The following is an 18,151-nucleotide window of genomic DNA, read 5'->3' as shown; positions in this document are numbered from 1 at the left end:
GCTGGTGGATTTCTAATATTCCAAGCATATCCCTGTGTTGTCGACAGGCTGCTGGCTGCAGAAGTCAGAGGCGCCTGTATGGCTGTATCTCAAATGGTCCGCGGATGGAAACAGTTCGTCGACAGAGCATCATCATCGCATTCATATCAAATCGAAAGGAACACGCGGCTTACATCACCCACATTTAATTTTGGTTAGGCAGCTGTGTCCACCGGGAGACGGAGCACCATCACGTTTGGACCGGGGGAACGCGCGATCTTATTCGCCAGTTCAATGCAGATCAAATCAAATCACTCTCATACATTCCAAATTAGATCAACGCCTGCTGCCTGATGATAGTATTTTTCTGTCATACAAAATCAGCACCAGCCACCAGCACCAGCCAGCCAACAGTATTTTTCTCTCATAAAAAAACAGCACCATCCACCAGCACCAGCCAGCCAAACACAATGGAAATCTCCAGCCCAAAACTACACAGAAACTTTCCGAGGAACCCCGCACACGTGGCACTCCCTCTGCCGCAGGCAGGACCCTTCCTTAACACCTGCCACGAACAAGGCATGGCACGATCTGCACGTGTCGCAGACCTTAGATGGAGACGGCGCCGGCGGCAGCAGGAGGCGCGAGTAGACCTGGGCAAACGTCGGGTCGGGTCGGGTTCGGGTCGGGTCAAGGTCGGGTCACGGGTCGCATAGGACGGCCCGTGCCCGACCCGTACCTATCACCGGGTCGGGTCGGGTTGGCCCGTGCACCCTGCGCGGGCGTGTCGGGTCGGGTTTTTTTCGGGTTGGGTCGGGTTTTTTGGCCTTTGGGTCGGGTTTTTCGGGTTGGGTCGGGTTTTGGGTCAAAAATCACGGCCCGTGCCCGGCCCGTTGATTGTTGCGGGTCAAAAAATACGGCCCGCGCCCACCCGCCACGTAGCTCGGGTCGGGTCGGGTCGGGTTTTTTTCGGGCGGGTTGGGTCGGGTTGTTCGGGTCGGGTGACCCATGCCCAGGTCTAGGCGCGAGGCAGCCGAGCCACCAGCCGTGCAAAAGAGTCAGAAACGATGGAGCCGTCGCGCCGACCCCGGCGTCTCATTCGCCGAGATCGGCAGATCGCCGGGGTTTTCTACAATTTTCCGCGCGGAAAATGCCCCGCCCCCGCCCCCGCCCCCGCTAATCTTTTTGACCCTTCTGCTACGCAGCTACGGGGGTTGCCGCCGTCGTCGACGGCCACCACCGCCGCCGAACAGGGTCAGACTCAGACCCTTTTCCACGCGGGAACCTTCGCGGTAGCCTCGCCCATCCTCATCCTGTCATCCAAAGCCCACGAGGAGGGGAGGGGCCACGCCGGGCCCACGTCAGGCTTCGGCGGGCGGCCACCGAGCTGGGCCGCGCGCGCGCGCAGCCCATATAAAAGGCGGCGTGGGGCGGGGAACCGCCTTGGTCGCCACGGAAACAGCTCACGGGCAGCGAGGATTTATCTCCCGGCTGCCAGCCAGCCGCCGTTCGAAACCGGACACACGAGGAGGGAGGAGACGCGGTCTCGTCTGGAGCCTGGGATCGAGAGCGCCCGATCCATCATCCATCCATCAGGCTGTTTGGGGGATTGATTGCTCGAGTTCGAGTAGGAGCAGGAGGAGGAAGATGGCAATGGTGTTGGCGGCGGCGGCGGTGGGGAGCGGGCGCAGGGACGCGGAGGCGGAGCTCAACCTGCCGCCGGGGTTCCGGTTCCACCCCACCGACGAGGAGCTCGTGGTGCACTACCTCTGCCGGAAGGTGGCGCGGCAGCAGCTGCCCGTGCCCATCATCGCCGAGGTCGACCTCTACAAGTTCGATCCCTGGGATCTCCCAGGTGCGTATGCGTGCCCCATCTCTTCCTCTGCTTCTTCTCCTTCCTCTGCTTTTCTCTGTTCGTTTTTTTTTGTCATTCTCTTTATTTATCATGGCTTCAAGGAAAATCTACACTTGTTTTTTTTTGTCCTCGAAAGAAAAGGGAAAATTATTATTATTCGCCCTCTTGTTGTTGATGGATTATTATTCGTTCGTCCGAATATCTGGAGAATCGAAACCGAATGAATGGCGTTTCTGACCTCGCTGTTCTGTTCCTTCAGAGAAGGCGCTGTTCGGCCGCAAGGAGTGGTACTTCTTCACGCCGCGGGGCCGCAAGTACCCCAACGGCTCGCGCCCCAACCGCGCCGCCGGGAGGGGGTACTGGAAGGCCACCGGCGCCGACAAGCCCATCACGCCCAAGGGCTGCGCCAGGGCGGCGGGCATCAAGAAGGCGCTGGTGTTCTACTCCGGCAAGGCGCCCCGGGGCGTCAAGACCGACTGGATCATGCACGAGTACCGCCTCGCCGACGCGGACCGCGCCCCGGGCAAGAAGGGGTCCCAGAAGGTGCGCGGCCATGGGCCACTCTCATTCATCCGGTTGCATTCCATGGTTGCTGCTCGGTGTTCGCGCGCCGCGCATTCCCTGTTGGTACTTGAATTGCTGACGTCCTTTTTTTTGTTTTGTTTCGTGCGCGCTTGCAGTTGGACGAGTGGGTGCTGTGCCGGCTGTACAACAAGAAGAACAACTGGGAGAACGTGAAGGTGGAGGAGCTGGAGGCGGCGGCGGCGCACCACCACCACCGGCAGGGCGCGGGGGAGGTCATGGACGCGCTCGACGACTCCATGTCCGACAGCTTCCAGACGCACGACTCGGACATCGACAACGCCTCTCGCATGCAGAACAGCTTCGGGAACATGGCGCAGCAGGGGGTGCCGGCCATGCGGAACGGCCTCGGCACCGTGACGGTGAAGGAGGACAACGACTGGTTCACCGGCCTGAACCTGGATGAGCTGCAGGCGCCTTACAGCATGGCGCAGATGGTGAATCCTATCCCGGTCCACCAGACGATGAATCTGGCAGCTGGGCAAGGCCATGGCTACTTGCAGTCGATGAGCTCGCCGTCGATGAAGATGTGGCAGACAATCTTGCCACCATTCTGAGAGTTGACATGGAAAGGGAAAGACGTGTGCTCTTGTAAATAATGGGGCAATAGGAGTGGCTAGACAGGACTTAGAAACAACAAACTGAAAGTTTGGAGGGTATAATTCTGCATAACTGTTGCTGTAGTCTTGTAATGTTTATTCGTTCGTTAGATCTATCTATGCATTTGTTAACCAGCAAAAAGCATCTACCTTTTCAGTTCTTGAGCAAACTATGAAGCTAGTAGGATTGTCATATATATGTTCAGTCTGAACTGAGATTTATTAAGGATTATTCTACAGCACATTTGGTCTTGGAATTCCTTTGGACTTTATCTCATGGTGCCATTCTGTACACGAGTAAGATGAGAGACAGATGCACCAGTCTCATGATGCATCTGAGATCAAACTACGAATTATTATTAGTTTTACTGTAGGATAACCTCATTCCTTATCTTCCTAGTAGCATCTTTTGCATATGAGAGAAGAGGTGATGTCGAACAACCAAATCTAATTCTGAAACCGGGACGGTCCATTCACTGTTCCGTTCCACTAATGCTAGTCTTGTCAGTTGTCATCATGCCATGACTCATGACCCACACGAGTTAGTGACACTTGCATAGATTAGAGAGATGCCATGAAAAAGACATTGAACACAGGCATTGACATATGCGATAAGCCAGTTGAGTCGCACACAGGAAGTGATATCGTTTTCCTCCTCAAGAAATGCGTCATCTATAATCTACATTGTACAATTTAAAGCAACTTGCATATGTTTGCAAGATAACGCCAAATTCTGGAGTACATATAACATATCAGAAGAGTTCAGGCGTGCGAGAAGATAAACGTTAAAGATCCAGTTGAGATGCGTATAACTTTGAGAATATGACAGAAAGGTCGTCAGCCTGTACAAGGATAAGCTCTTTGACTTGGACCATGCTACTAGTAGTATGATCTAAGCAGCCAGCTGCTAAGGCATTATTTTAAACCACAAGGTAGCAATCTAAAGGGTATCTCATAGATTAGATGTATTCACATATCAGAGACGAGATGAGCCCTATCGTCAGAACGAATCCATGCATAATGGCCATTGATTAATAGCAGGCTGGCAGCACCCACTCCCAGCTTCAAATCCAATGTGATCTTGTCGTCAGATTCTTCATACGCACATGCAAAGAAGCAATGCCGTCAAAAAAGGTTGTAATGACTACATCGGTTGCAAACTCGCAACAGACCCGAGAAGAAAGAAAGAAATATATAGTGGTGCATGATGTATCATCCAGAAGAACAAGATAACACAAAATTCGGTATATGATGATATGCCAGCGGGCCCTATATACAATGACATTGCTGAAACTAAAACATCATAGTGTGGAACATAAGAATTAAGTTTTGAGTTTCCAACCATACAGAATGAGAGGAATGAACATGGTGGAAAGTTGAACCTGCTTACAGTTCAAGCGCCAGGTAGGTTTCGGAAGCGTGGTCAGTGGTCCTGCAGAACAGCAGCTGGGTGGAAACAAGTATTAACTCCTGCTTGAAAAAAGAGACTTGGAGATCTCTTGCCCTTGCAATGTCCTCAGTCAGCTCAATTCTAGTGGCAGCTCAGGCCCCACTACTGTCCTCCATGGGATCTACCGCCTAATGGATCTCTGTATGGTATCTGCAGCTTTTTCTTGAAACAAGAATGTCAAAAATCATCAGATCAGAAAGCTATGTTAATCTGCTCGTTGCTTTTTCCATCTCATTTTCCCTGATTTTATTTGCAAAATCACCTGTAGTGCCCCTTAGATATTAAAGGAAGCGTTCAGGTGGGCTTAAAACCTACATGGCTCAGGAGAAGTTTTGTAAAAATATAATCGAACATCTGGTCAGTACCCACTAAAAGCTCAATGCAAAGAAATACAAATAGCATGCATCCACCTGAAAATGACTTGCCATATTCCAGTTTTCAACTTATCAATCAAGTGACAAATAACTACGAAAAACATACAGTAGTCCCAGTTTTCCGTGCAGCCAAGTATCTTTTCGAACTTATGAGTTATTCGGGAATCATAATAGGTACCCTTCTATCCTGTTTCGTTTCCTTTTATGAATTGCCCTTCGGAGCTAACCTTAACTTTGTCACCTTCTGGGAAGTCTGAGAGACACTGAACCACCCTTTGAACAACCTGAAGCTGATGCCTTGGCAAGCTCTCTGCCCGCGAGCCAAGCTTGTATCATTTCTTGAGTCTTCTGCTCTGGTGCAAAGCCCTTAGCTTTCATCTCTTCGTAATACTTTGACGCCTCCTCTAGTCTTCCATTTAGGAATAATCCATGTATCAACACAATGTATGCACTCCGATCAGGGCTCAGCCCATTTGCAGGCATTGCACTCCATAGCTTCTCCACACTCTCATACTGCCTCCATCGGCAGAATTTCCTGATCAACATAATGTAAGTGTCCATCTCAGGCTCACAGCGTAACTCTTTCATCTTATGTAACAGATCAAATACCCCAGTGGGAGTGGCCACATTAAGTAACGCATGAAAGGTCCTCACTGAAGGAGGCAGACCCCTTCCTAACATAGCATAAAACGTTTCCATTGCCAGATGAACACGACGAGCCTTGCAAAGAGGCCCAATGAGAGAGTTAAAAGTGGCTGTGTCCGGGGCAACCTTCTTCTCCTCCATAGTCTGGACAAGCATCTTTGCCTCCTCCACGCAACGTCCCTTTGCTAGTGCATGCACAACTGCATTGTATACTTTCCGATCTGGTGTAATGCCAGCCTCCTTCATGCGGTTAAAGAGCTTCATGACAGAATCCAAACTCCCAGACTTTGAGAAGCATGAGATCATGCTCCCGTACGACACAACGTCCCTGTCAATGCCCAGATTCCCCATGGCATTCCAAAACCTTTTCGCCTCCCGAACACTGCCGATAATGTTGCACCAACCATTGAGCACGATGTTGAAGCTCTTGGTCTCGAAGGGGAACTCCTTCTGGCTGGACATGAGCAGGTGCTCCGCGTCCTGAACGTTCTTGTACCGGCATAGCCCACTCAGGAGGCCGTGGAACTCGGCGACACCAGGTCGGAATCCGAAGTTCGGTAGCGCGCGGAACGCGGCGACGGCGCCAGCGACGTCCCGCGCGGCGCAGTGGCGCCGGATGAGGAGAAGCACCGCGGCCGGGGAGGCCGTCGATGCGCGGCGCATTTCGTCGAGCAGGGCGCGCGCGTCGTCGAAGTGGCGGTGCTTGGCGAGGATGGCGAGCATGGAGTGGGACGCGCGCCGGCCCGGCGCGTACCCGGGCTGCGCCGTGGCCCACCGGAATGCGGCGTGCGCGGCGGCGCAGCTGTTGCGGAGGCGCGCAAGCGCGGCCACCACGAGCGGCTCGGACGCTTCGGCGCCGCACAGGTCGAGGGCCCGCGCGGCGTCCGCCGCACTGGAGGCATTAGTCTGGGCCGCCGCGACGACGGAGTCCACCCCTCGGGCGACGTCGGGCGGGAGCTGCTGCAGATATTGGTCCGGGAAGGAGAAGGGGTCATCCTCGCCGCCGCCGCCGCCATCTGCGACGTGGTCTCCAGGAGAAGTGGCTAGGCGCGAGGCACCGATGAAGAGAGGGATTAGAGGTTTGGACAACCCGGTGGAGGCGGCGGAGCGTGGGATCGCCCTCGCGAGGACCCTGCGCAACATCGCCGGCGGCGCGGGCTCGTGCCGGCTGTTCAGGCGTCACCGTGTAACAATTTCGAAAAGCCCCCTCGGTGTGGATCGTTTGTAAAACAATGGAGGGAATATTTACGAAATGATCGTAGTCCGATTTAGGGGTCTATTTATAAATATGGGGTTAAATATTTGCATAATACCCACTGATTTGGATTGCGATTATGGATCACGACCCAATATTTGAAAACATCTAAATCCAATATTTTTGCACCAATATTTAGAGGGAACATGTCAAGGAAATCAGGCCAGCCATGCGAGATTCAAAATAAAATCAGAGCACCTAGTTGGGCCTAAATAGAGGAGAGAAGAAAACAGGTAAAACGTTCAACGAAAGCAGAACGAGGCGCAGCCTCTCACCCTTCCTCCCATTGAGTGTATCTCGTGTGGGTGCCTGGCGAGAAAGCATTTCGGATCTGTTGCAAGGGCTGACGTCAACACATTGCAAGGGGAGCTCCGGATGGTGCTCCCAAAATAATATTTGAACTAAAGATGGTGGAAAGTACAACTAAGAGTTACCAATTTGCACCACTAGCTCATATTCGCAAATTTGTTCAATGCAATAGTTGGAGATACTCCTTCCGTTTTGAATCATAGATTGTTTTAACTTTTTAAAAGATGCATAGTGTTTTACTTGCATTTAGATATAACTACAAAATTCAAAATGATCTATAGTTTAGAACAGATGAAGCATTACATTTTCTAAAAAATGTTTAAGAATGCGACTTGGCGAGAGTTGGAAGGAAGGACCCCCCCCCCCCACCCACCCACCATATTTATTGACGAAATCGCTATGAAATTAGTCAAATTACCACCGAGTCAGTGAATGGGACACAAAGTTGTAGAACGTGTGCATATGTCCAATTAATAGCAGTGGAAAAGCAGAGACGGCATTTACACTAGTGTTGGTCCACCTAGCAAATCGAGGTTTCACACCACGCCTGACAGTGCAGGCGTAGTGCTTAGGAAAATATCTGATGATCCGGAATATTAGTACAGAAGAGAAATACAACTATATAACGATGGCGCTCTCTTCGAGTTGGAACCGGAGCCATGCCTCGCTATTATCCTCGCAGCCGCGGCAGCTACCCTCTCCTGGTTGACTGGTTCTGGTTGCCGCCATCATCATCGTTGTTGTCAGTAAACTCGGAGATGGCCTATGCCGCCACGACGAGAGGGGCGCTCTCCTCCGCCTCAAGAAGGGCTTCCGCTTCGACAACGCGCTCTCGGAGCTACCCTCCTGGCAGGCGAGCTCCGACTGCAGCACCTGGCAAGGCATAACGTGTGGCGACGCCGGCACGCCAGACGCCCAGGTGGTTGTTTCACTGGACCTCGCCGATCTCACCATCTCCGGTAACCTCAGCTCCGACCTCTTCGCGCTCACGTCGCTTCGCTTCCTTAGCCTTGCAAACAACGACTTCCTGGGGATCCCGCTGCCAAGCGACGGATTCGAGCGGCTCAGCAGGCTCACGTACCTCAACCTCTCCGATTGTGGCTTCGTCGGACAAGTGCCCAGTAGCATTGCCCGCCTCCCCAACTTGGAGACCCTTCATCTCGCTGGTGCCTTCACCTGGGACACTGTCCAGAACCAAGCGACGCCGTTCCTGGAGCTAAAAGAACACACTCTTGACACCCTGATCACCAACCTGAGCAGCCTCCAGAGACTATACATCGATTATGTTAACATTTCTGTTTCTGATGCCAATAATTCCAGTTCCAGGCATTCCCTCCGAGAGTTGAAGCTGTCATACTGCTGGGTTACCGGGCCTATTGCAAGTTCTCTTGTTCCAAAATTACGGTCGCTCTCAAAACTGATCCTTGAAAACTGTATATTTAGCCATCCTATGACGAATTCCTTCACCGGGTTTGAAAAATTGTCTTCCTTGTTGGTTTTTAGCCTCAGCAACTCTGGGCTGATGGGAACCTTTCCTTCATCAAGGATATTTTCCATCAAGACCTTGAAAGTGCTCGACTTGTCAGGAAACACCATGCTGCATGGAGAGCTGCCTGAATTCATGCCAGGCAGTGCTTTACAGAGTTTGCTGCTTTCCGGCACAATGTTCTCCAGAAACATACCAGAATCTATTACCAACCTCCATAATTGAGGAATGTTGAGTACTCTATCCTGCTTGTGATGAGTGAATTGTCAACCGTGCGGTGTGATCGTGCGCTTGGTCTTTGGTTGCAGGTACACGGGCGTCGAGTGTCGACGGAGAGTTGCCGTGGCGGAGCTCAGGCCGGGCGGCAGCTGAGGCGTCCACTCCTAGATCGAGGGCGCAAGCGGCGACGGAAGGCGGGTTTTTTGGTTTGCGCCACAAAACCAAGGAGGCGGACGGCGGTTGAAGACGCCAAGTCGTGGAGGCACGGGCGTCGGTCTCGAGACTGACGGAGGCGACGGGCGTCGACGGCGTCTAGGGCCTCGCTGCGGGCGAGGAGGTGACGGGCGTCGGGCGGCATCTACGGCTGTCAGAAGGCCGAGGCAGGAACGGCGTCTAGGGCCACGGCGTGGAGGCGGGAATCTTCCCGCGCGTGGAGTTTTGACGGTTTTCTCAAAACCGGCCACCTACCCGGGTTTCGCGGACCCCCCAAAACCGCGAACTGGATCTTCATCCACACGGCGGCATCGCGGAGAAGACTTCGACTCGAAGAAAGTACCTCGACCGTCGGATGAGTCCCTGTATCTTTTTTCGGTTTTGCCCCTACGGGCTTTCTAGTGTCTAGTTAAGTTTAGGGGTTATTTAGTCTTTTAGTCTAGAGTTAGTGGGGGATAAATATCTCTCTCCCTCCACACCCTCTCCCTGGCTTTTCTGCTGGCGCCCAGAACAGCACGCGGCCCTTTCCTGGCGTCCTCCTCTCTCCCTCTCGGTTCTCTCCCTCTCCTCTCTAGGACTAGGGATTTTAGCCTTGGATTGTTGAGTTTTTGTACGTGAATTGACTGGGAAAGGAGGCCCTTCCCTCCTTGTGCCCTCGGGGCGTTTGTTTTCGTTCAATTCGGTTCGTCTCATGAGCTCTTTGTGATGAATTTTTTATTTCCGTTTGTGTGTTCATGGTGAACGAATTTGTAGTGGTTCTCTGAAATCTTTGTGTGAATCCACGCTCTATTGCTTAGTACAAATCTCTTTGGATTCACGAGCTCTTTCGAATCAAAGTTTTTGAGTTCTTGAGAAAATCCCATTCTTGCTCGGAATTTCTTCGATTCCTCCCAAACCATGGAGTGATTCGTCGATTCCTTCCGTGGTCATTTTCACAAAGTACTTTGTGATCGTGCCTACGAATTTTGGTAAGATTTGGACTTGATTTGATCCTTCGATCATCGAGTTTTTGGGCGAAGTGCGGACTGGAAAATCGTTTCTGGACTCGAACAGAGTTTTTACTTATCACCGGTTAAACCGACGCTTGTAGTCATGTTGCGTCGGTTCAACCGGTGAGTAGGTTCTTCGTCTGTTAGGGTTTTCTGCTGCTCACTTGTTGCACCGGTGCTTTAGCTCTTTACGGGCATCGGATCAACCGGTGTTTGATCACTAGCGACACCCACGCGTGTGCAGTTACTCGTTTAACCAGCGTATTGTTCTTCCTCAACGTCGGTTCATCCGGTGCATTGTTGGATTCATTTTGCTGCCTCTCTGGACAACTGCACCAGTGTTCGTTTTGGATTTTGTCGGTTTATCCGGTGCACCATCGTCGGTTGAACCGACGCTGTTTAAACCGTAGCGTCGGTTTAACCGGTGAGTGCTTTTTCCCTGCTGCCGGCTCTGTGACGTCGATTGAACCGGTGGAGTACTTCTTCACACGTCGGTTTAACCGGTGTTAGTATACCGTGCTGTTTTTGGTGCTTACTCGTCGCTCTTGATCCGATCTTTTCGCAGCTTGTTTCTAGAGTTTTTGCTTGGTGTCTAGCTCTGCTATAGCTACACTTTGCACATTCTAGAAGTGAGGGTTTGGGTGTTCACTTGGGACTTGACCAAATCACTTCAGGTCGTGAATTTTTTTAATCGGCTCTCATTCACCCCCCCGGTCGCATTTTCGGTCCCTCAATAATCTCGTGACACTGGACCTTTCCAGTTGCCTCTTCTATGGAGCTCTACCATCCTTTGCTCAATGGACGATGATCCAGGAGGTTGATTTGTCAAATAATAATCTCGTTGGATCATTACCTTCGGATGGGTGCAGTGCTCTACATAACCTCACCAGGATCAATCTTAGCAATAACTCACTCTCTGGTGAGATACCTGTGAACTTGTTTTCTCACCCTTGTTTGCTGGAGTTGGACCTCACCCACAATAATTTCACTGGACACCTTCTGTTGCATCCAAATGCATCTTCTACGTTGCAGCATCTTTTTCTAGGTGAAAATAATTTGCAAGGGCAGATTCCGGAGTTATTGTCCAAGCTCTCAGGACTCACAAGATTGGATCTCTCTTCCAACAATCTTACGGGTACCATGGATCTAAGTCTGCTCAAGAATTTGACGAACCTCTCTATTCTTCAACTATCTCGCAACAGGCTGTCTGTTCTTGAGAAAGGTGATGCCAGGTCTTATGTTGGATATCCCAATATTGTGTCCTTGGGGCTGGCATCGTGCAACTTAACAAAGCTTCCTGCATTCTTGATGTACCTGAATGAAGTTGAAAGATTAGATCTCTCAGACAACAGCATTGCCGGGCCCATACCTGATTGGATTTGGAAGGCTGGAGCAAATGATTTCTACTACGTCAACCTCTCCCATAATTTATTCACCAGTATCCAGGGGAATATCTTAGCACCTGCATACCTTTACCTAGATCTCCATTCTAATAACATGATTGAGGGCTCACTACCGAACCCCCCACTGAACACTTCATTCATGGACTGCTCCAGCAACCATTTCACTCACTCGATTCCAACAAAGTTTCTGTCAGGCCTGACTTACGCGTACTTCCTGTCATTGTCAAACAATATGCTCACAGGAGAAGTCCCACCGATGATCTGCAATACAAGCAATCTCAAGGTTCTTGATCTTTCATTCAATAGTTTGGGTGGCTTAATACCACCCTGCTTGTTACAGGAGAACAAGAGCATTGCTGTTTTAAACTTGAGAGGCAATATTTTCCAGGGACCACTGCCCCAAAATATCAGTAGAGGATGCGCACTCGAGACAGTAAATCTTAATGACAACAAGCTGGAGGACAAGCTGCCAGAATCTCTGGTGAACTGTAAGATGCTACAGGTTCTAGATGTTGGGGACAACCAGATAGTGGATACTTTTCCAGACTGGTTGGGAGACCTCCCTCAGCTGAGAGTGCTTGTTCTGCGATCAAATAGGTTCCATGGCCCAATTACCGTTGTCGATGGAACAAATTTCTTTCCCATGTTACAGGTCTTTGACATATCTTCTAACAGTTTCAATGGTGGGATACCGCCACAGTGCTTGAAGAGACTGAAAGCAATGATTAATTCTTCTGAAGTTGAAAGCCAGGCCCGGACAGTTGGGTACCAGTATGCGATTGACACATACTACAAGAACTCTGTCACTGTGATGGTCAAGGGACTGGATTTGACGCTTGTAAGGATCCTATACCTTCAAATACTTTGATGTCTCGAACAACAGCTTTGATGGCACCATACCCAGCGAAATTGGTGACCTCAAACTTCTCAAAGTGCTCAACCTATCAAGGAATGCATTTGTAGATCGTATCCCTTCCCGGATGTCGAGTTTGGTGCAGCTGGAATCACTGGACCTCTCACGCAACTATCTCAGGAGAGATCCCTTCAGGCCTGGCATCCCTTACTTTTCTTGCCGTATTGGACCTCTCTTACAATTATCTGTCTGGGCCGGTTCCACAGTCTGGTCAGTTCTTGACTTTCCCAAACACGTCCTATGAATGGAACAATGGATTGTGTGGGAGTCCACTTTCTCGTCAGTGCCACAGGCCTGAATCGAGAATTAGAGATGACGACGACAATGATTCTGCAAACTGGAATGTTCTGTCTGTTGAGTTAGGTGTTGCTTGTGGCTTGGCAGCTGTGACTGGATACTTGCTGTTGTCAAGCCGAGGGAGACAATGGTTTACCACACATATTGACTCTTTGTTGCTGCATGTCCACCATTTCTACCATCACTTCTAGGAGTGGGTGCAGCTCCTGAAATTTGCTAGTGATTAATGCTACTGTGTACATTACCCTCATTAAGGACATGTGGTGGGCCTTGGAGAAACACAAAGTCCCAATTAAGTACATTACCCTCATTAAGGATATGTATAAGGATGCGACGACGTTTGTCCGGACATGTGATGGCAACACCACTGACTTTTCTATTAACATAGGCCTACACCAGGGGTCAGCATTGAGCCCTTATTTATTTGCTTTAGTGATGGATGAGGTCACAAGGTGTCGTGGTGCTGCAAACCACAGCCGGGTGGCGGAAGGCACCCGCCTAAGCCCCAAGGGTGTGTACTCAGGGGTTAGCTAGTCCTAGTTCGATCTCGCTCAAGAACACGATGAACACAGCGGGTTTAGAGTGGTTCGGGCCGCCGGAGCGTAATACCCTACGTCCACTGTGTGTTGTATTGCCTTGTCTCGAGAGAGTTCGCGAGAGCTTGTGTGTCTGGAGAGCCTGTGTTCTAGCGGGCGTGCTCTCCCTTTTATATGTCCAAGGGGAGCACGTATAGTGAGCGGGGCCCCGACAGGTAGGCCCGGCGATGTATTATAAACTATACTTTAGCCTTCAATGCCTCAGATCCGGAGATCTTGTCGTCGGCTTTCGTGCGTAGCTTCTGACCAGGGATGGTCTTGAGCTGTCCTGTCAGAGTAGAGTCTAGCCTCTGCAGCCGCGCGTCAAGGTCATGATGAAGCGCCGAACTACTGACTCAGTCACTGTAGCAGCGTGCACTGTTGCTCCAGTCAGTAGCTGGTCATCATGACTCGTCGACCATGCGCACGACGCTGAGTCTTTAATGCTTGTCTTGGTAACTGACGAGCCGCCTCGGTAACTGGCGATCCACAGTGTGGACTGACAAAAGCTGCCCCGTGCCCAGAGGCAGCAGAGCCTGCCTCAACCACTCGCACTTAATGCGCCTGCGCCCGCGTCTGCGTGTCACGTGGCGGTTCCGGACCCCTCCCGAGCAGCTAGCTGAGCCGAGAGCTCACGGGAGTCCGGATAGGCACGTGGAGGTCCCGGACCCATCTGCGGGAGTCCGGATGGCTCGTGGAGGTCCCGGACCCACCTGCGGGGGTCCGGGTCCGCGACCACAGGTGCTGAGCATTTCCACCTCTGGGACACGTGGTGACACCGGACCCGTCCCCGAGCAGGAAGCGGGTCCGGGACCGTTGGTCCGGTGAGATGGAGTCGGACCCCAGGGGTCCGGCTGCTCAGCTCCTTAGGGCGTGGTTACGGATAACTACGCGAGTCTTGGCACAGTAGGAGTGGGTACCCCGGCTGCAGGGTACCGACACAAGGGATATACAAGGTGAGATCCCTTGGTGTATGCTCTTTGCTGATGATGTGGTGCTAGTTGACGAGAGTAGGGCAGGTGTTAATAGAAAGTTAGAGCTGTGGAGACGCACGTTAGAGTCGAAAGAGTTCAGACTTAGTAGGACCAAGACCGAGTACATGATGTGCGATTTCAGCGCGACTAGGCATGAGGGGGGAGACGTTAGTCTAGATGGACAAGTGGTGGTTCAGAAGGATACTTTTCGGTATTTAGGATCGGTGCTACAAAAGAATGGCGACATTGATGAAGATGTTAGGCATAGAATTTCAGCTGGCTGGTTGAAATGGCGGCAAGCTTCTGGCATCCTTTGTGACAAGAGGGTGCCACAAAAGCTAAAAGTCAAATTCTATAGGACAGCAATTCGTCCGGCGATGCTATACGGTGCTGAATGTTGGCCTACAAAAAGGCGACATGTCCAGCAACTGAGTGTAGAAGAGATGCGGATGTTGCGGTGGTTTTGCGGGCACACAAGGAGGGATAGAGTCCGGAACGAAGTTATTCGGGATAGGGTCGGAGTAGCACCAATTGAGGAGAAACTTACCCAGCATCGGCTGAGATGGTTTGGACATGTCCAACGAAGGCCTCCTGAGGCGCCGGTGCGTAATGGGGTTCTTGAGCGGGTCGATAATGTAAAGAGGGGTAGAGGTAGACCTAAACTGACGTGGGATGAGTCGGTTAAAAGAGACCTTAAGGACTGGAATATCTCTAAAGAGATAGCTTTGGATAGGAGCGCTTGGAGACTAGCTATCAATGTGCCTGAACCTTGAACTTATTTCTTTCGGGTTTCATCTCTAGCCTACCCCAACTTGCTTGGGAAAAAAGACTATGTTGATGATGTTGATGTATTAATGCTACTGTGTATCCTCATTTCTCAGCCACAAACAAAAAAACAGCAATGTGATAGCTGGTGTTGTTATGCTTGCAAGATGATTCTTAGCTTTATATGCTGAAAATATCTTGTACTCCACATATGTACAATATCTGGCCCACACCATGATGTGGGTATAGTAGAGAAAGAAAATAGAAATGCTTGTTAAGCTGCAGATATGGAGGTGAATGGTTGTGTGATCTTAATACCTTCAATGCATCGCAAGGCTTTATGTGTCAAATCAAACAAATGAAAGTGTAGATACAGGTATTATTTTACAGTGCGTGAAAGACATGCTGATTCTAAATGGAAAGGCTCTAAGAATATAATGAACATGGGAAACATACTACATAATAGTTCACAAATGACAGTAAAATCAGGAGTTGGGGTATGGTCTGGAGGCATGAAATACATGAATAGGGTTTGCCTACAACCCCGTAAACAAATTTCACACCTCTAGTCTAGTACAAAAAATGCCTCTAGACCGTACCCTAATACCTAATCAATGGAATCAGAGGTGCGTTTTTGCGTATTTTGAAACCACAAGGCATAAGCACTACAACAGAAACCCTAATACTGCAGATACTGTTAAAGTGTACGAACAGCAAAATAGACTTCAATTATGGATTTTTCTTGATGATTAGAATACTTAAAAATTTCTTATCCAAATGAAAAATCAGCCTTCTTGCTCAATAGAGATTTTCAAGCAGTCAATAAATGTCTCTGACCACAATTAATCTCTTCCAATAAAAAAAGTTTCAACTGATGTATAGTAAGTGGAAGTATGAACATGTTGGAAAGTGGAAACTGCTTACAATTTAAGAGTCGGGGGCTGGCTTCACAAGCACATTCCTGGTAACTAAACAACAGACGTAGTGTGGACACAGCTACTAACCCTTCTGCTTGTAATGTCCTCAAGATCACTTCCCCGTACAATGTGGAGCGAGTCCGATTTCGGTAGCAGCTCGACCCAGTACTGTCCATGGAATCTGCTAACTAATGGATCTAAGGATGGTATCTGCAGCTTTGGTTTGAAGCATCCAAGAAACATGAGCAGCAAAACCTTCAAATAAGAAAGCAGTGTCAAGCTGTTCCTTTCTCCATCTCAGTTTCCCAGATTTCCCTTTGCAAAATGACATGCACTGACCCTTCTACGTCAATGGAAGTATCACATGTATCCACAAATCACATGTATTTCTTTGCACGTACCCTCATGAAAAGCTTTGTGCGCCAATAGTTGAACATGTAGTCAGTGCAGACAAAAGGGTACGTGCAAAGAAATACAACAAATCACATGTATCCACCTATGTTTGAACAAGCTGAACATGGCTTGGCATTGTAATCCCAATTTTCAACTTATCAATCGAGTGAAAAATTACTAGGCTAAGCATACAATTGCCCCCATTTTCTGTGCAGCCAAGTTTTTTTTTTCTCGAACACGCAGGAGAGCTGCGTATCATTGTATTGATAGAAGAAGAAAAGAGTCATACATAGACCCAAACAGTGCAGCCAAGTGTTACTTCGAAATTTGAGCAGATCTTCAGAAATAACAATCAGCACCTTCATATCCTGTATTCATTTCTTTTAATGAGTCGCCGTTTAGAGGTAACTTTAACCTTATCACTTTCTGGGAAGTCTAAGAGATACCGAACCACCCTTAAACTGAAGTTGACTCTTTAGCAAGCTCACTGCCTGCAAGCCTAGCCTGTATGTTGCTTGAGTCTTGGTGAAAGCCCCTTGGCTTTCATCTCTTTATAATATTTTGCTGGCTCCTTTAGTCTCCCATTTAGGAAGAACCGGTGTATCAAAACAATGTAAGCACTCTGATCAGGCTGCCCATCTGCAGGCATTGCACTCCGTAGCTTCTAAAAAGCACTCTCACAATGCCTCCAGTGGCAGAATTTCCTAATCAACATAATATAGGTGTCCATCTATGGCTCACATTGCAACTCTTTCATCTTATCCAACAGATGAAACACCTCAGTGGGGTTCATAGCCACATTAAGCAGCGCATGAAAGGTGCTTATCGAAGGAGACATTCCCCTTCATAACAGCATCGAACATTCCTGTCGGTACCTCTGGACTAGGGTACCCCCTCTTGCTGTGTCCAGACTCACGTAGTTATCCGTAACTACGCCCTAAAGAGCTGAGCAGCCGGACCCCTGGGGTCCGACTAGGGATGGCAACGGGTACGAAATATCCGCGTACCCGCGGATACCAAACCCGACGGGCGCGGATACGGGTTTGAGTTTGTGCCCGCGGGTACGGGCGCGGGTACAACTCTAAACCCAACGGATATCTTCAAACGGGTTTGAAAAATTGATACCTGAATCCGCAAACCCGCAAATAATGACTCTTGTGATGTATTATGTATAAGACTAGTTCATTTATTTGCCAAAATTTATTTGTTTCCTCAAACAAATAGTGTTGACGTGTTGATTTTTAGGTTATAATTTATTAATATTGAGATATAGAGGTGCATATTAATATTTACATGCTATTAAAATGTGATTGTGTGCTTGATTTTCTAAAACTTGCGGGTATGCGGGCGTACCCGCGGGTATACGGGTATCCGCGGATAGCGGGTACGGGTATCATTTTCTACCCGTTGCGGGTTGCGGGTTGCGGGCGCGGGCGCGGGCGCGGATTTTAGCATGCGGGTACGGGTTTATGAAGTTGATATCCGCGCGGATTTTACCCGTTGCCATCTTTAGGTCCGACTCCATCTCACCGGACCAACGGTCCCGGACCCGCTTCCCGCTCGGGGACGGGTCCGGTGTCACCATGTGTCCCAGAGGTGTTGCTGTGTCTAGGCGAGAGCCTCGTAGTTATCCTTGACTACGCGCTGACGGCCTGAGCAGCCGGACCCCCGCGGTCCGAAGCCCTTCTCACCCGGTCAGCGGCCCCAGACCCATTCCTTGCTAGGGAAGGGTCCGGTGACGCCGCGGGTCCCGGAGAAGGGAGCGCTCAGCCAAAACAGCTAGGGGCCCCGGACCTCCCACGGGGTCCCGGACCCCCATAAACTATCCAGACCCCTCAGCGGAGAGGGAACAGACACCCCGCCTGGGGGGGGTCCGGAGCCGCCACGTGTCCGCAGGCGCAGGCACGCGCGCGGCCGCGAAGCTTCCTCGGAAAGACTCGCCCACCTACCGCGTTCAAT

At 50.2% G+C, this 18,151-nt stretch overlaps 4 protein-coding genes across 5 annotated transcripts; 3 read left to right on the top strand and 1 right to left on the bottom strand.

Annotated features, from left to right (window-relative positions):
• The first annotated feature begins 1,431 nt into the window (after positions 1-1,431).
• On the top strand, positions 1,432-3,257 carry LOC120708456 (NAC domain-containing protein 68-like). The gene is made up of 3 exons (XM_039993699.1): positions 1,432-1,834; positions 2,094-2,377; positions 2,515-3,257. The coding sequence occupies exons 1-3, from the start codon at positions 1,627-1,629 to the stop codon at positions 2,971-2,973; spliced, it is 951 nt and encodes a 316-aa protein (XP_039849633.1). The 5' UTR covers positions 1,432-1,626; the 3' UTR covers positions 2,974-3,257.
• A 535-nt stretch (positions 3,258-3,792) lies between these two features.
• LOC120708455 (pentatricopeptide repeat-containing protein At5g15010, mitochondrial-like) lies at positions 3,793-6,719 on the bottom strand. Of its 2 annotated transcripts, none has more exons than XM_039993698.1 (2): positions 4,398-6,719; positions 3,793-4,109 (listed from the first exon to the last, which is right to left on the bottom strand). In XM_039993698.1, exon 1 carries the CDS (start codon positions 6,625-6,627, stop codon positions 5,077-5,079), a length of 1,551 nt encoding a protein of 516 aa, XP_039849632.1. In that variant the 5' UTR covers positions 6,628-6,719; the 3' UTR covers positions 3,793-4,109; positions 4,398-5,076. The 2 variants fall into 2 exon arrangements, with proteins under 2 accessions (XP_039849632.1, XP_039849630.1); XM_039993696.1 differs by having other exon boundaries at positions 4,406-6,719.
• A 957-nt stretch (positions 6,720-7,676) lies between these two features.
• On the top strand, positions 7,677-8,759 carry LOC120710231 (receptor-like protein 7). Its single transcript, XM_039995880.1, has 2 exons — positions 7,677-7,692; positions 7,807-8,759. The coding sequence occupies exons 1-2, from the start codon at positions 7,677-7,679 to the stop codon at positions 8,757-8,759; spliced, it is 969 nt and encodes a 322-aa protein (XP_039851814.1).
• Positions 8,760-11,095: 2,336 nt separating this feature from the next.
• LOC120710230 (receptor like protein 27-like) lies at positions 11,096-12,226 on the top strand. Its single transcript, XM_039995878.1, has one exon. It carries the CDS (start codon positions 11,096-11,098, stop codon positions 12,224-12,226), a length of 1,131 nt encoding a protein of 376 aa, XP_039851812.1.
• Positions 12,227-18,151: the final 5,925 nt, after the last annotated feature.

Source organism: Panicum virgatum, chromosome 5K, assembly GCF_016808335.1.
Source record: "Panicum virgatum strain AP13 chromosome 5K, P.virgatum_v5, whole genome shotgun sequence".
NCBI lineage: Eukaryota > Viridiplantae > Streptophyta > Magnoliopsida > Poales > Poaceae > Panicum > Panicum virgatum.
The sequence above is the reverse complement of the archived record's forward strand: the minus strand, read 5'-3'. Positions and strand labels throughout refer to the sequence as shown.

Bases quoted from the DNA above. Each gene is read 5' to 3' on its own strand.
- LOC120708456 (XM_039993699.1), top strand. From the start codon at position 1,627: ATGGCAATGGTGTTGGCGGCGGCGGCGGTGGGGAGCGGGCGCAGGGAC. The intron at 1,835-2,093 runs GTGCGTATGCGT...CTGTTCCTTCAG, and splicing joins CGATCCCTGGGATCTCCCAG to AGAAGGCGCTGTTCGGCCGC. The intron at 2,378-2,514 runs GTGCGCGGCCAT...GCGCGCTTGCAG, and splicing joins GCAAGAAGGGGTCCCAGAAG to TTGGACGAGTGGGTGCTGTG.
- LOC120708455 (XM_039993698.1), bottom strand. From the start codon at position 6,627: ATGTTGCGCAGGGTCCTCGCGAGGGCGATCCCACGCTCCGCCGCCTCC.
- LOC120710230 (XM_039995878.1), top strand. From the start codon at position 11,096: ATGGATCTAAGTCTGCTCAAGAATTTGACGAACCTCTCTATTCTTCAA.